Source organism: Drosophila kikkawai, chromosome 3L (assembly GCF_030179895.1).
Source record: "Drosophila kikkawai strain 14028-0561.14 chromosome 3L, DkikHiC1v2, whole genome shotgun sequence".
Lineage (NCBI taxonomy): Eukaryota > Metazoa > Arthropoda > Insecta > Diptera > Drosophilidae > Drosophila > Drosophila kikkawai.
In genome coordinates, this window is record NC_091730.1 from 23,884,687 (window position 1) to 23,899,328 (window position 14,642).

At 47.9% G+C, this 14,642-nt stretch overlaps 4 protein-coding genes across 4 annotated transcripts; 1 reads left to right on the forward strand and 3 right to left on the reverse strand.

Annotated features, from left to right (window-relative positions):
• Nucleotides 1-100: 100 nt before the first annotated feature.
• On the forward strand, nt 101-7,123 carry Brr2 (U5 small nuclear ribonucleoprotein l(3)72Ab). Its single transcript, XM_017179608.3, has 6 exons — nt 101-260; nt 355-1,050; nt 1,108-5,851; nt 5,933-6,107; nt 6,161-6,443; nt 6,506-7,123. Exons 1-6 carry the CDS (start codon nt 216-218, stop codon nt 6,989-6,991), a joined length of 6,429 nt encoding a protein of 2,142 aa, XP_017035097.1. The 5' UTR covers nt 101-215; the 3' UTR covers nt 6,992-7,123.
• A 619-nt stretch (nt 7,124-7,742) lies between these two features.
• Nucleotides 7,743-9,379, reverse strand: LOC108083639 (uncharacterized). The gene is made up of 2 exons (XM_017179510.3): nt 9,155-9,379; nt 7,743-8,572 (listed from the first exon to the last, which is right to left on the reverse strand). The coding sequence occupies exons 1-2, from the start codon at nt 9,264-9,266 to the stop codon at nt 7,830-7,832; spliced, it is 855 nt and encodes a 284-aa protein (XP_017034999.1). The 5' UTR covers nt 9,267-9,379; the 3' UTR covers nt 7,743-7,829.
• A 1,551-nt stretch (nt 9,380-10,930) lies between these two features.
• Nucleotides 10,931-12,864, reverse strand: elgi (E3 ubiquitin-protein ligase NRDP1 elgi). Its single transcript, XM_017179504.3, has 5 exons — nt 12,649-12,864; nt 12,436-12,578; nt 11,928-12,372; nt 11,573-11,738; nt 10,931-11,511 (listed from the first exon to the last, which is right to left on the reverse strand). The coding sequence occupies exons 1-5, from the start codon at nt 12,736-12,738 to the stop codon at nt 11,408-11,410; spliced, it is 948 nt and encodes a 315-aa protein (XP_017034993.1). The 5' UTR covers nt 12,739-12,864; the 3' UTR covers nt 10,931-11,407.
• Nucleotides 12,865-13,429: 565 nt separating this feature from the next.
• GXIVsPLA2 (phospholipase A2 group XII) lies at nt 13,430-14,570 on the reverse strand. Its single transcript, XM_017179520.3, has 3 exons — nt 14,388-14,570; nt 14,148-14,307; nt 13,430-14,057 (listed from the first exon to the last, which is right to left on the reverse strand). The coding sequence occupies exons 1-3, from the start codon at nt 14,475-14,477 to the stop codon at nt 13,609-13,611; spliced, it is 699 nt and encodes a 232-aa protein (XP_017035009.1). The 5' UTR covers nt 14,478-14,570; the 3' UTR covers nt 13,430-13,608.
• Nucleotides 14,571-14,642: the final 72 nt, after the last annotated feature.

The following is a 14,642-nucleotide window of genomic DNA, read 5'->3' on the forward strand; positions in this document are numbered from 1 at the left end:
TCTCTCACTGCTTTAAAACTCCGTTTTACCCTTTCGATAGCGCGCTTAAAAAAAGGCACACTAAAAAGTATTTTTTCTTAGGGTATTTTTTATCTTAGACTGCACGGTCACACTGCAGACCACAAACAGCGGCTTTCCACAACGTTTTCTTTTGGAAAAATCATTAAAATAGGTTAATTTAAGTATTAAATACCCGTGCAAAACACTCAACAGTCATGGCTGATGCCGCAGCACGTCAGCTGCAGTACGAGTACAAGGCGGTAAGTGCGGAATCGCGACCGGAAAAATGCCTGCCCATGCGGCGTCTTTGGAAGATTTCACAAACACACTAAATGCACAATTTTATCTTTTCAGAACTCCAATCTTGTGCTGCAAGCCGATGTCCGACTCATTGAGAGGCCGCGTCGCGATGAGGCCACCGGCGAGGTGTGCTCCCTGGTGGGGAAGCTGGACGGCACCCGGATGGGCGATCGGTACCAGCGCACCAAGCCGGAGAAGACTGAGGAGCGCAAGGTGAAGCGGCAAAAACGCGACGAGGCCCAGTACGACTTTGAGCGTATGAAGGGCGCCACGCTGCTGTCCGAGGGCATCGACGAGATGGTCGGCATTGTGTACCGTCCCAAGACGCAGGAAACGCGGCAAACCTACGAGGTGCTGCTCAGTTTCATCCAGGAAGCCCTCGGGGATCAGCCTCGGGATATCCTGTGCGGGGCCGCCGATGAGATCCTGGCTGTGCTGAAGAACGATCGCCTGAAGGATCGTGAGCGCAAGAGGGATGTGGACAGTTTGCTGGGCTCTGTGACCGACGAGCGGTTCGCTTTGCTCGTCAATCTGGGCAAGAAGATCACAGACTTTGGCAGCGACGCTGTCAACGCCCTGACTGCGGCGCCCAACAACGAGGAGCAGATTGACGAGACCTACGGCATCAACGTGCAGTTCGAGGAGTCCGAGGAGGAGAGCGACAATGACATGTACGGCGAGATCCGCGACGACGAGGGCCAGGATGAGGGCGAAGAGGCGCGCATTGATCACACCCTGCATGCGGAGAACGTAAGTAATGTGATTCAGAGGGGCAAACCCTCAGCTAATCCACATTTTCATTCCCAGCTGGCCAGCGAGGAGGCGGCAAACAATGTGAAGAAGGACCGCTCCTTGCATCCGCTGGACATAGACGCCTATTGGCTGCAACGCTGCCTGAGCAAGTTCTACAAGGACGCCATGGTGTCGCAGAGCAAGGCGGCCGATGTGCTCAAGATCCTCAAGGATGCCGCCGACGAGCGGGACTGCGAGAACCAATTGGTGCTCCTGTTGGGCTACGATTGCTTTGACTTTATCAAGCAGTTGAAGGTGAACCGGCAGATGATTCTGTACTGCACCATGTTGGCCTCGGCTCAAACGGACAGCGAGCGTCAAAGGATACGCGAGAAAATGCGCGGAAACTCGGCGCTGGCCAAGATTCTCAGGCAGCTGGACACGGGCAAGTCTGAGGAGCAGGAGGAGGGCGAGACCCGTGGAAGTAAGCGCGGAAAAGGCGATGCCGAAGACGGCGGAGCAGCAGCTGCCGGTCAGGTAGCTGGTGTTCGCCAGCTCCTCGAATTGGACGAACTGGCCTTCACACAGGGATCCCACTTCATGGCCAACAAGCGGTGTCAGCTGCCCGATGGCTCGTACCGAAAGCAGCGAAAGGGCTACGAGGAGGTGCATGTGCCGGCCCTGAAGCCAGTGCCCTTCGACTCCAACGAGGAGCTGCAGCCGGTGGACAAGCTGCCAAAGTATGTGCAGCCCGTGTTCGAAGGCTTCAAGACGCTCAACCGCATCCAGAGTCGCCTGTACAAGGCCGCGCTGGACAGTGATGAGAATATGCTGCTGTGCGCACCCACCGGAGCGGGTAAGACCAATGTGGCGCTGCTCACCATGATGCGGGAGATCGGTAAGCACATCAACGAGGACGGCACCATCAATGCGCAGGACTTCAAGATCATCTACGTGGCTCCCATGAAGTCGCTGGTGCAGGAAATGGTGGGCAACTTTGGACGCCGTCTCGCCTGCTATAATCTCACGGTCTCCGAGTTGACCGGCGACCATCAACTGACCAGGGAGCAAATCGCTGCCACCCAGGTGATAGTGTGCACCCCGGAGAAGTGGGATATCATCACGCGCAAGGGCGGAGAGCGGACATTTGTGAGCCTGGTGCGTTTGGTCATCATCGATGAGATCCATCTGCTGCACGACGAGCGAGGTCCGGTGCTAGAGGCTCTCGTGGCACGTACCATTCGTAATATTGAGACCACCCAGGAGGAGGTGCGCCTGGTGGGACTTTCGGCCACGCTGCCCAACTACCAGGATGTGGCCACCTTCCTGCGAGTGAAGCCGGACAAGGGGCTCTTCTACTTTGACAACAGCTATCGGCCAGTGTCCCTGGAGCAGCAGTATATCGGTGTCACAGAGAAGAAGGCCCTGAAGCGCTTCCAGGTGATGAACGAGATCGTCTACGAGAAGACCATGGAGCACGCCGGCCGAAATCAGGTTCTGGTCTTTGTACATTCGCGCAAGGAGACCGGCAAGACGGCCAGGGCTGTGAGGGACATGTGCCTGGAGCAGGACACCCTCGGCAGCTTCCTGAGAGAGGGATCCGCCAGCATGGAAGTGCTTCGCACCGAGGCCGAGCAGGTGAAGAACACCGAGCTGAAGGAGCTGCTGCCCTACGGCTTTGCCATCCATCATGCTGGAATGACGCGCGTAGATCGTACCCTGGTGGAGGATCTCTTTGCGGACAGGCACATCCAGGTGCTGGTCTCCACAGCCACCTTGGCCTGGGGTGTGAATCTGCCGGCGCACACAGTTATTATCAAGGGCACGCAGGTCTACAATCCGGAGAAGGGTCGCTGGGTGGAGCTGAGTGCCCTGGATGTCCTGCAGATGTTGGGTCGTGCCGGACGACCGCAGTATGACACCAAGGGCGAGGGAATCCTCATCACCAACCACAGCGAGCTGCAGTTCTACCTCTCCCTGCTCAACCAGCAGCTGCCCATCGAGTCGCAGTTCATCTCCAAGCTACCCGACATGCTCAACGCTGAGATTGTCCTGGGAACGGTGCAGCATCTGCAGGACGCAGTCAACTGGCTTGGCTATACGTACCTCTATATCAGGATGTTAAGGAACCCCACCTTGTACGGGGTATCCCATGACGCGATTAAGGCCGATCCCCTGCTGGAGCAGCACCGTGCGGATCTGCTGCACACCGCTGCCTGCTGTCTGGAGAGGAGTGGCCTAGTCAAGTACGAACGGAAGACGGGACACTTTCAGGTCACCGATCTCGGCCGGATCGCCTCCCACTATTACCTAACGCACGAAACCATGCTGACGTACAACCAGTTGCTAAAGCAAACGCTCAGCGAGATCGAGCTGTTCCGCGTGTTTTCCCTGTCTTCCGAATTCCGACACATCTCGGTGCGCGAGGAGGAGAAGCTGGAGCTGCAGAAGCTAATGGAACGAGTGCCCATTCCCATCAAGGAGTCCATTGAGGAGCACAGCGCCAAGGTGAATGTGCTCCTGCAGGCCTATATTTCGCAACTAAAGCTAGAGGGCTTCGCCCTGATGTCGGACATGGTGTTCATCACCCAGTCCGCTGCTCGCCTAATGCGTGCCATCTTCGAGATCGTTCTGACCCGCGGTTGGGCCCAGCTCGCGGACAAAACGCTGACCCTCTGCAAGATGATCGATCGACGCATGTGGCAGTCCATGACGCCGCTGCGCCAGTTCAAGAAGATGCCCGACGAGATAGCCAAGAAGCTGGAGAAGAAGCACTTCCCCTGGGCCAGGCTCTACGACCTGGAGCCCCACGAACTGGGCGAGCTGATCCGCGTACCCAAGTTGGGCAAGACCATTCACAAGTTTGTGCACCAGTTCCCCAAGCTGGAGCTTTCCACGCACATTCAGCCCATTACCAGGGGAACGCTGAGGGTGGAGCTCACCATTACGCCCGATTTCCAGTGGGACGAAAAGGTGCACGGCCAGTCGGAGGGATTCTGGGTGCTCATTGAGGACGTGGACTCGGAGCTCATACTCCATCACGAGTTTTTCCTGCTGAAGCAAAAGTACTCGCAGGACGAGCACCAGCTGAAGTTCTTTGTGCCCGTTTTTGAGCCCCTGCCGCCGCAGTACTTCCTGCGGATTGTCTCGGATCGCTGGATCGGCGCAGAGACCCAGCTGCCCGTGTCCTTCCGTCACCTGATCCTGCCCGAGAAGAACATGCCGCCGACGGAGCTGCTTGATCTGCAGCCGCTGCCCATCAGTGCTCTGCGTCAGCCCAAGTTCGAGACCTTCTACTCACAGCGCTTTCCGCAGTTCAATCCCATCCAGACGCAGGTCTTTAACGCGGTCTACAACAGCGATGAGAACGTCTTTGTTGGTGCTCCGACTGGCTCCGGCAAGATGACCATTGCCGAGTTCGCCATCATGCGATTGTTCACCACGCAATCGGATGCCAGGTGCGTCTACCTGGTTTCCCAGGAGGCTCTGGCCGACCTGGTCTTTACGGATTGGCACGGCAAGTTCGGGGCGCTGGACATCAAGGTCGTCAAGTTGACGGGTGAAACGGGAACGGATCTCAAGCTGATAGCCAAGGGACAGCTGGTGATCACGACGGCGGACAAGTGGGATGTCTTGTCTCGACGCTGGAAGCAGCGTAAGAATGTGCAGCTGGTGAACCTGTTTATTGTGGACGAGCTTCAGCTGGTGGGCGGCGAGGATGGGCCCGTGCTGGAGATTGTGTGCTCTAGGATGCGTTACATTAGCTCGCAGATTGAGAAGCAGATCAGGATTGTGGCTCTGTCCGCCTCGCTGACCGATGCCAGGGATGTGGCCCAGTGGCTGGGATGCAATCCCAATGCCACCTTCAACTTCCACCCGAGTGTGCGTCCCATTCCCCTGGAGCTGCACATCCAGGGATTCAATGTCACCCACAACGCCACCAGGATTGCGACGATGTCAAAGCCCGTGTACAATGCCATCCTGAAGTACAGTGTCCACAAGCCGGTGATTGTTTTCGTCTCTTCGAGAAAGCAGGCCCGTCTTACGGCCATCGACATCCTAACCTATGCTGCCTCGGACCTGCAGCCGAATCGTTTCTTCCACGCCGAGGAGGAGGACATCAAGCCGTTCCTGGAGCGAATGACGGATAAAACTTTGAAGGAAACTCTAGCCCAAGGAGTGGCTTACCTCCACGAGGGACTGTCGTCCTCCGATCATCGCCTGGTGGAGCAGCTGTTCGACTCGGGGGCCGTGCAAGTGGCCGTTGTGTCCCGGGATCTCTGCTGGGGCATGAGCATCTCTGCCCACTTGGTTATCATCATGGACACGCAGTTCTACAATGGAAAGAATCACTCCTACGAGGACTATCCCATAACGGACGTGCTGCAAATGATCGGCAGAGCCAACAGGCCCAACGAGGATGCGGATGCCAAGTGCGTGCTGATGTGTCAGAGCAGCAAGAAGGACTTCTTCAAAAAGTTCATCAACGAGCCGCTGCCCATCGAGAGTCACTTGGACCACCGAATGCACGACCACTTCAACGCTGAGGTGGTGACCAAGACGATTGAGAACAAACAGGATGCCGTGGACTATCTCACATGGACCTTCCTCTACCGGAGACTAACCCAGAACCCGAACTACTACAATCTCCAGGGGGTCACGCATCGCCATCTGTCCGATCACCTGTCCGAGTTGGTGGAGAACACACTGAGCGACCTGGAGCAGTCGAAGTGCATCAGTGTGGAGGATGACATGGACACGTTGCCCCTGAATCTGGGCATGATTGCGGCCTATTATTACATAAACTACACGACGATTGGTAAGGAACAAAATTAATAATGAGTTTTTTTTGTTGGAAAAAATTAAAAACTAATTTAATTTTCTTGTTATTTTCATCCAGAACTCTTTAGTTTGTCGCTGAACAGCAAAACCAAAGTGCGTGGTCTGCTGGAGATCATCTCATCGGCAGCGGAGTACGAGGATGTGGTGGTCCGGCATCATGAAGAGCAGGTCCTGCGCACTCTGTCCCAGCGATTGCCGAACAAGCTCACGGGACCCAATGAAACGGCTCCAAAGTAGGTTTACTCAATAAATAATCCCCACAATTCTAATACCCTTTCCTTTACAGGTTCAATGATCCGCATATCAAGACCAACTTGCTGCTCCAGGCCCATCTTTCGCGCCTGCAGCTGGGACCTGAGCTCCAGGGCGATACGGAGCAGATACTCAGCAAGGCCATTCGCCTCATTCAGGCCTGTGTGGATGTGCTGAGCTCAAACGGTTGGCTATCGCCGGCTGTGGCCGCCATGGAGCTGGCCCAAATGGTCACGCAGGCCATGTGGAGCAAGGACTCGTATCTGCGACAGCTGCCGCACTTTAGTGCCGAAATAGTCAAGCGATGCACAGAGAAGGTAAGGAATTGCGATTCAGCTATTATTATTTATTGGGATTATTATAACTTCTTGCTTTGCAGAAAATCGAAACCGTTTTCGACATTATGGAACTGGAGGATGAGGATCGCTCGAGGCTGTTGCAGCTCTCCGACTTGCAAATGGCCGATGTGGCACGCTTCTGCAATCGCTATCCCAACATTGAGCTCAACTATGAGGTGGTGGACAAGGATCGCATCAACTCGGGCTCCACAGTCAATGTAGTGGTTCAATTGGAGCGTGAGGACGAGGTCACCGGTCCGGTCATTGCTCCCTTCTTCCCCCAGAAGCGAGAGGAGGGCTGGTGGGTTGTTATTGGCGATCCCAAAACAAATTCCCTGCTCTCCATCAAGCGGCTGACGCTGCAGCAGAAGGCAAAGGTCAAGCTGGACTTTGTGGCCCCCAGTCCGGGCAAGCACGACTATACTCTGTACTACATGAGCGATTCCTACTTGGGCTGCGATCAGGAGTACAAGTTCTCCATCGAGGTGGGCGATTTTCAATCTGAAAGCGAAAGCGAGTCGGATTAAGGCCTCTGCCTAGGGCCACTTTAACAATTAAACCTTTTCAATTGTAGACAAAGTTGAAAAGGAGAAATTATCTCTACAATGTAAGGACAAAAAACATTTTACATAAAATAAACAAAAAAATTTGAAAAATAATCTAAGGAATCTTTGCTGTTTAAATTTTTTATTTTAGGTGAAGTTGATACCACAAAATCTTAAACTGACAAAACTTTTTGGTTTTGGTTTTCAATATAGTTACATTAAAACTTTTTCCAGTTGTACAAACTTGAACGAATGGAGAATATAGACTGTGAAATGTTCGAATGCAAATTCGCGGAAACTCGACTTTACAATATTTTGATGACAAACATCATAAAAATTGGGACGTTTTGTTTTAATAATTACTTTTAATCCAAATGCCTCTGGCTTACTTTTGTTTTTAACATCCCTCGGAGCATGCAAAGAGTCAACATAATACGCAAATATGCCCTTCAACTTGACTTAATAAGTAACAAACAACATGAAAACTATTGTGATATATAGTGTGACGTGCGACAGGGATTAAAATGAATTATTAAATAAACTACTGTATGTTTCTGATTAAAATTAAAAGCACAAGAAACGGACATTAACGCATGATATTACTTTGTGTGATTAAAAAAATCTCTAGCGAACGTGACTCTGTATTTGTTACGTCCGAAATCTTTATTTTTTAATTATCTTGAAATCGGAAAAAAGCTTAAAGTCAACCCTTGCACCCGGTATAGTCCATGGCTTTACTTGATCATAAATATTTATTCAAACACATTTTCACATAGATATGCACCATTGCATTCCCAGGACAAACTAGGAGGTATGACAATTAACGGCTCACGGAAACCGCCGATCCATGGCTGCTGCCCTTATTGGCTCCTCCGTTGGCAAAGCTGTTCGTGGAGCTAAAGTTGATGGTCTGTCCGTTGGGCAGGTGATATACCTGGCTCAGTGAGGCACCAGCGGCATTGTTAGAGCCAAAGGGGCTGGTATTCTGCGACTGGGTAGCTGTGCTGGCCGAGGAGGCACCGAAGGATCCGTTGGCACTCTGCGACTGGAAACCCTGAGCCTGTCCAATGGCCCCGGAGGAGCCCGAGTTGGGTCCATTGTTGTAGTTACTGTGGGCAGCACCATTGGAGGCAGCTTGCTCCTGATTGTAGCCATTGGGTCCGAGGGGTCCGAGCGGGTTTAGTTGGACATTGGCATTGGCATTGCCGCCATTTGGCCCGGCTCCAACATCAACGCCTGCCTTGGTGCCGCCAGATCCGGCTGATGTGCCTGCCTGGACATTTGAGCCGAATCCTTGGTTGCCACCGAAACCGCCTCCGAAGCCTTTATTTCCACCAAAACCGTCTCCAAAACTTGAAGGTCCACCAAAACCGCCTCCGAAGCCCGGATTTCCAGCATATTGATTGCCGAATTGTCGTCCAAACTGACGCTTTACCCTTTTGTGGGTGGCATATATGCCCGATTCCAGAGCTGATCGCACGCGTCGCACCTGCGGATTGGACTTTGGCTTGATGTACAGGGCGGATTCCACTACCACTTCCTCAATGGTAGCACCTTTCGAGGCTGTAAAATATTTCATTGATATTAATTTAAATTTTTAAATTTATAAGAAATATATTCAATAATTTGTAAGATATTTGTAGGGATTCATAAATAAAAGAATTTTAATTTATCACTCCTTGTTTGGCCAAAGGATCTTTGCTCTTTCGGTTTAAAAGCTTTTTAGATTTCAATCTTTGTAGCCAGAGATCATGTTTAGTTTTTTAATTCGGAGTGTTTTAAGAAATTAATACATATGGCTAGAAAATCAATTTATTAACATGTAATACCTAATAATTTTTAGAAATTAATACCTTTATTTGTCTTTTTTAGTTTAAAATAATTAACACAATCTATATATTTAAAAATACGAAGTAAAACTAAACTAAACTGTATTAAATACCTCCACCTACACTTTATGCTTTTAAGGGGGTGTATATCCCCCCTTAAGGGACGCCTTAAACAACAAAAATATTTTAAAAACATAAATCACTACAACGATTTGGAATCGTTTTAAATCAAATAATTTATATTATTTTCAAGTCTATAAACCCCTTGTCAATTTTTATTGCAAAAAGTAATATAAATTTAAGACCCAAGACTTACGCAAATCCACTTCGCCGGTCTGGACCTGCTTCTCGTTCCGCTGCCTCAGTTGGGGGAATGCTGACGCGGCTCCCAGACAGACTAGGGCCACAATTAGCGCCGACGGATTCATTTCGGATTCTCGATTAGAGTTCTCTTGCTGTTGGGTTCTGGGGCTTTGGACCGATCGCAGTGCTGGACACGTCCGCTAGCTATGGCGCCTGGCGTACAACTGCTGGTCTGAATCTCCGCCTCTTCCACATGTGCCGATGCCGATCCAACTCTCACTTTTCAATCGCCACGGGGGGCGTCCCCTTTTGTTCGCTGGCGCTAATTGCTTCTATCAATATTCAAAATGTTTCGGCAAATACCAGAAAAAAACAACTGTCTTGTATAATCAAACGATTTTTGGCACATGTAACCCCAGATGCAAACATATTTAATAAAGTTGTATTGTTATGTAGGAAAAAAACACAAAACGGGTGTACAAAGGCCGAAACCGGTTTGCATCCCAAAAGCTCGCCAAGGAACTAGTTTGGATTTCTTTTGTTTTGTTTATTTTTTACGCTCTGCCTTTGGATTTCCTTTTCGGGAAACAGATGTTGCCCAGAACATTTACGGATCTCAAGAGAGGCGGAGGCGTATCGCTAGATGTATGTGGAGGGGGCATCGGCATCCCAATGAACTTCTGTCTGGGATTCTCAGTGCCGACCGATTGTCTGCCCTTCCTGCCGGCTGATAAGAGGGGCAGATCCCATTATAAACATTTTGTATATCAACTTATAATCTGACTTATGTAGTTATTTCAAAAAATACAGAAAAAAATATCATGTTTGTGTAGCTAAAAACACAAATGTAAGGGGAAAACTTAGGAAAGTCGAATTTTACATACCCTTGCAGGTTACAATTGGATCAAGGACTAAAAATGAATAATTTTCAATTCGCAATGCGGTTTGGTAATAGTCTTTTTTAGTTAAAAAAAACTGCATACTTAATTTTACTTTTAAGAAATTAAAATTGTTATCAATTTTTGAAAGTTTAACCAATCTAACTATCAAATTTGAAACAACATTTTTTTTAAAAATTCTTCTGGACATTGCTAGAAATGTTTTGCCAGTTTATGCTGATCAAGAATATATATGCTTTATAGGGTCGAAAATGACTCCTTCACTGCCATGCCAGTTTCTGAGTGACTATTTCTGAAATTTCAAACTGAAACCAAGCTTAATATGGAATACAAAAACAGACTTAAAAGTATTTTATAGTTTAAGCAACATCAATCTATTCATAAAAAAAAAGTTGGATGAAATTGGTTAATATGTCAAAAAGAATGTCTTAATATTCTATTCCCCCCAACAAATTTCTTACAAATAGAAGATTTTTGTTAAGATAAACAAACAATTTCCATTAGAAATCAAGTGTAATCTTTTTACAGTATACAGTAGTTGCAGGATAGTTAGAAAGACGAATATGATGGTTGCATTTGTAACGTTAAAATATAAACATCTGGGTTTTTGGACCAGTAATAGGCCTAATATCTTACAAAAATATCATTATCCAAAACCTGGCCAGGACTAAATTAAGTATCCTTTGTATGTATAGACTTTATGATCAACTTTAAAGCCTAAAATATTATTTTCCTCTGTTATAGACCCATCCAAGTTGCATAAATATTATATATTTCGACCAAAACTATGATTTAAAACAGAAAGATGCACTAAACCACTCAGAAAATAACGTTAAAAGTGCCAAACCGTTCCCACCTCGTAACTGCAAAATGAGTAACCGTGCCGAAAATTAATTCGAATAAACTTTATTATTTGATTTACTTTTAATCTATATCTATATAAGTATAAGATAATTGTTTTTAAACTTTAAGTATGGTGTGCAATAGGAATCGAAACACGAATTAAGACACTCACACCAAGCTTCCTTTCCTCCGAAGTGAACAAAATTAACAAAAGGGATGGATGTCTTGTTGAGATCGCTTAATCGAACAGAGATTACTAGTGTCTATGAACTAAATGGTGAAAAACAATGATCGGGAGTAAATTTAAAATTTGTTTTTGTACAACTTGAGAGTCGTGATGAGGCGCTTGAATGGTTCCTTTGTGTGGCTTTTCGTTTTGCGAGATTCTCCTTACGTCTACTAATGCTACCATGATGAAGACCGCCGGACCTTTTTCTTGAATGCTTACGCTTAACTTAAGGAAACAACGTAAACTGAGCACTGTTCGATAATAGTCGGCAGCTAACCTAGGATACGTGGTTGAGCTACTCAATGCCATGGGCGAAGATCATGACCAGGCCGGGATCAATCATGACGTCCTCAGTCATATGAAGGTTATCGCAGCTTAGCACGAGCACAGCTTGCTTGCCTGTCGGTTAATTAGCAATTGATTTAATAACACAATACATTTATTAAAGCAGCTGGAATACCTGGAATGCGTCGGCACACATAGTTGTCGTAGATCCTACGATTGGTCTGTCGCGTCTCCAGCGAACTCAGACCCCTTGGCCAGCGGCGTTCGTGGCAGAACTCCATCAGGCTATCCAGGATGTGTGGCGGACATCCCGACTCGGACAGAGCACGCTTGATCATAAGCTGTGAAACAGGAAGATATGGTGTAACATTATAATTACATTTACAATGAATTTTCCTAGATATCATACAGCGATATTTTATCTAATCTTCAAGTGATTTTTGATTGTATATTGATTGGTATATATCTTATCTTCACCATATTTACGACCCATTCAGGCATGGAAATATTAGGTATTACTCATTTTTTACCTGCAGAGCATCGTCGGGTGTAGAGATCATTCCCCCCCACCTCGTGACCCTGGCCCGGGGCAACGTGCTGCTCCAGCGGATCACCTCGTCGCGCTCCATCTGGTCGGCTATTGCCCGCATCGCCGGATTGGAGACTCTCATGGCACGCATAAAGTCCTTAAACAGCTGCAGCTCCCGCTTTAGTTCGTTGATGGTCAGCTGCTGGTCGGTTAGCTCCGATTTCAGTTCGCCCATCTTCTCCGTCTGCTTCACGATCAGGGTGCGCAGCTCGCGGACACAGTTGTGATCCTTCAGCTCGTCCTTGGGTATGTCAAAGCCGCAGCCCTTCTCGCACGGAAACGGCCGCTTGGGATTGTGGATGCACTCCTCCAGATGCGAGTTGTAAGCATCAAGCTTAAGGACGGCCGTGCAGCCATAAGGGGCATTGTCGCAGGTAATAGACAGTCTGTGGTGGGGGGAGGGACAGCGATCAGAAGGGGGTGGGAGGGAAGGAGTGACAGGCTCTCACCTGGACAGTAGGTTGCGCAATATACGGGGAACGGCGCGCAGGTTGGCGGTTGTCAGGGCGTTGCGATCCACGGGACACGTGGGCTGGCGGGTCAGCCACTCGTTGATGCATCCGCGACAGAAGGCGTGTTCGCACATCACCGCCTGTATCGAGAAACCCAAGGTAAGTGAGCTCTGTGTGTACTTTGCTCGTCGAACTACAAACAAAACAAACCTGAAGCGGATCCTCCAGCACCCCGGAGCAGATGGGGCAGGTGAGCTCCTCGTCCACCTCCCCCTGAAAGCGGTTGACATCGTAGCCCATCTCAGTGCTCGTGTTCGCTGCTCAGGCCATTCATCCGCCCGAATAAACAATTTATTTACACCGTTTTTCCGCGGATTGCAAAATGTTTCTTTTTTTGTTTTACACTGTCCAGAGGTGTGACCTTTTCGGGTTATTCAAGTAATACCAGCGGCCAGTCTAGAAACATGAGCAAGGATGGTCACACTCCGTTGCCCAAAGTGCATTATTTGAATAGTTAAATTTTATATATCTTGAACATTACAAAGCTATAATAAAATACAAATTGAAAACATATAAATATAGTACAACAAATAATTGGGTTTTTGAGGTATTCACCTGATATAAAAATACTTTATAAAATGTTTAGTTCAATTTATATAGGAATTGTACTAATGATCATTAAAATATTAATAAAAATTTGTTTTTGCTTAAGAAATTTCATTTATATCTTATCATTGATCAATATAATATCTATATATGTATATATTATTGGTAAAAAGAGGAAAACATTGATTGGGAAATAGATTTATTTGTAGTCATAATTTGTTCAAATAATTTTTTGAATAATTTCAAAATATTATAGAAATTTGTCTGCCTTTTTATATATTATATGACTCAATTATTTAGTAGATTTCCTTTCCATTGACCACGTCATCGTGCTCCTCTTCCCGAATAAATCAAAGTAAATTTTACAAATAAAACTGCTTTATGATTAAAGTAAAAATATAAATATATTCAACAGTCTGGACCGTTCACTATTTGGTATTGTTATTTTGAAATTCGTACAGTGAGGAAATTAAACTAAAAAACTAACACAACACAGTTCAACGACAACATTTAACGCACTCTTATTCAGATATATCCCCTTTGTGCCCCGCACCCTTCTATATACTATATCTCGTTCCGATCCTTCCAGCCGTACTTCTGGCGCTGCTGCTTCTCCCGGCTGTTCCACTGCTGCTGCTTATGGTTGCCATTGGACGAGGAGGAGGACTTCCCGGGGGCACAGTAGCAGGATCGCTTCTGGCAGTCCAGATACGACCGGCAGCCCAGGGTCAGGGTGCCCGTGAAGAGCATCTTGGCCGCCGCCTTGCAGCCCTTGGTCATCAGATCACTGGCAATGGACTTCTCGTAGCTGTCGCAGTACTTGTAGAGACACCTCTTGAAGTCGAGGTCGCACAGCTCCTTATCGCTATTGCAGGTCTCGTAGCAGATGTCGTGGGCATTGCAGCAGGTTTCCATCTCCGCCGCCGGCAGGTAATCCGTGCTGATACGGAGTCCCAGGGAGCCACAGCCATCGGCCGTTGGAGTATAGAACTTGTTCTGCACTGCCCGCGGCGCTATAAAGGAGAGACGGGAGAAAACATATAGCTAGGTGCCGGGCCCTTTACATAATTCGAACGGCATTTGCGTCACAAAAAGACACACACCTGGTCCCCCGATATCCGGCGCCGGGCATTGGTACACGCAGTTCTCCTCCACGGCGGCGTCAAACACCTCGTGGACAGTCCGGAACTTGCGCACGAGAACTATCATGTTCTTGAACACGTCACCAAAGATAGCCTCTGCTGCAATAATGGCATCCCTTAGCTGAAATCACGGCGAGGGGAGAAGACAGAGGAATACAGATTAGCATCTCCCTTACAGATCCCCCAAAAGAAGACTCTTACATGAACTATGGTGCTCGAACCGTAGCCGGAGTAGGCGTATGTGAGAAAGGTCAGCAGGTAAATGGCCACCTTCATCCAGGAGAACTGCATAATGGTGGAGTGTAAATATTGCAATCCGTATCTAAATGTTTTGATTATTGTATCTGATGGATGGTACTAATGCCAAGAAAGATATTTTTAACAATGTGACCGGGGGTAAGTATTTAAAAAATACCTTTCGAATGGGGGGATATATACCAGCTGGTAATCGTTAAA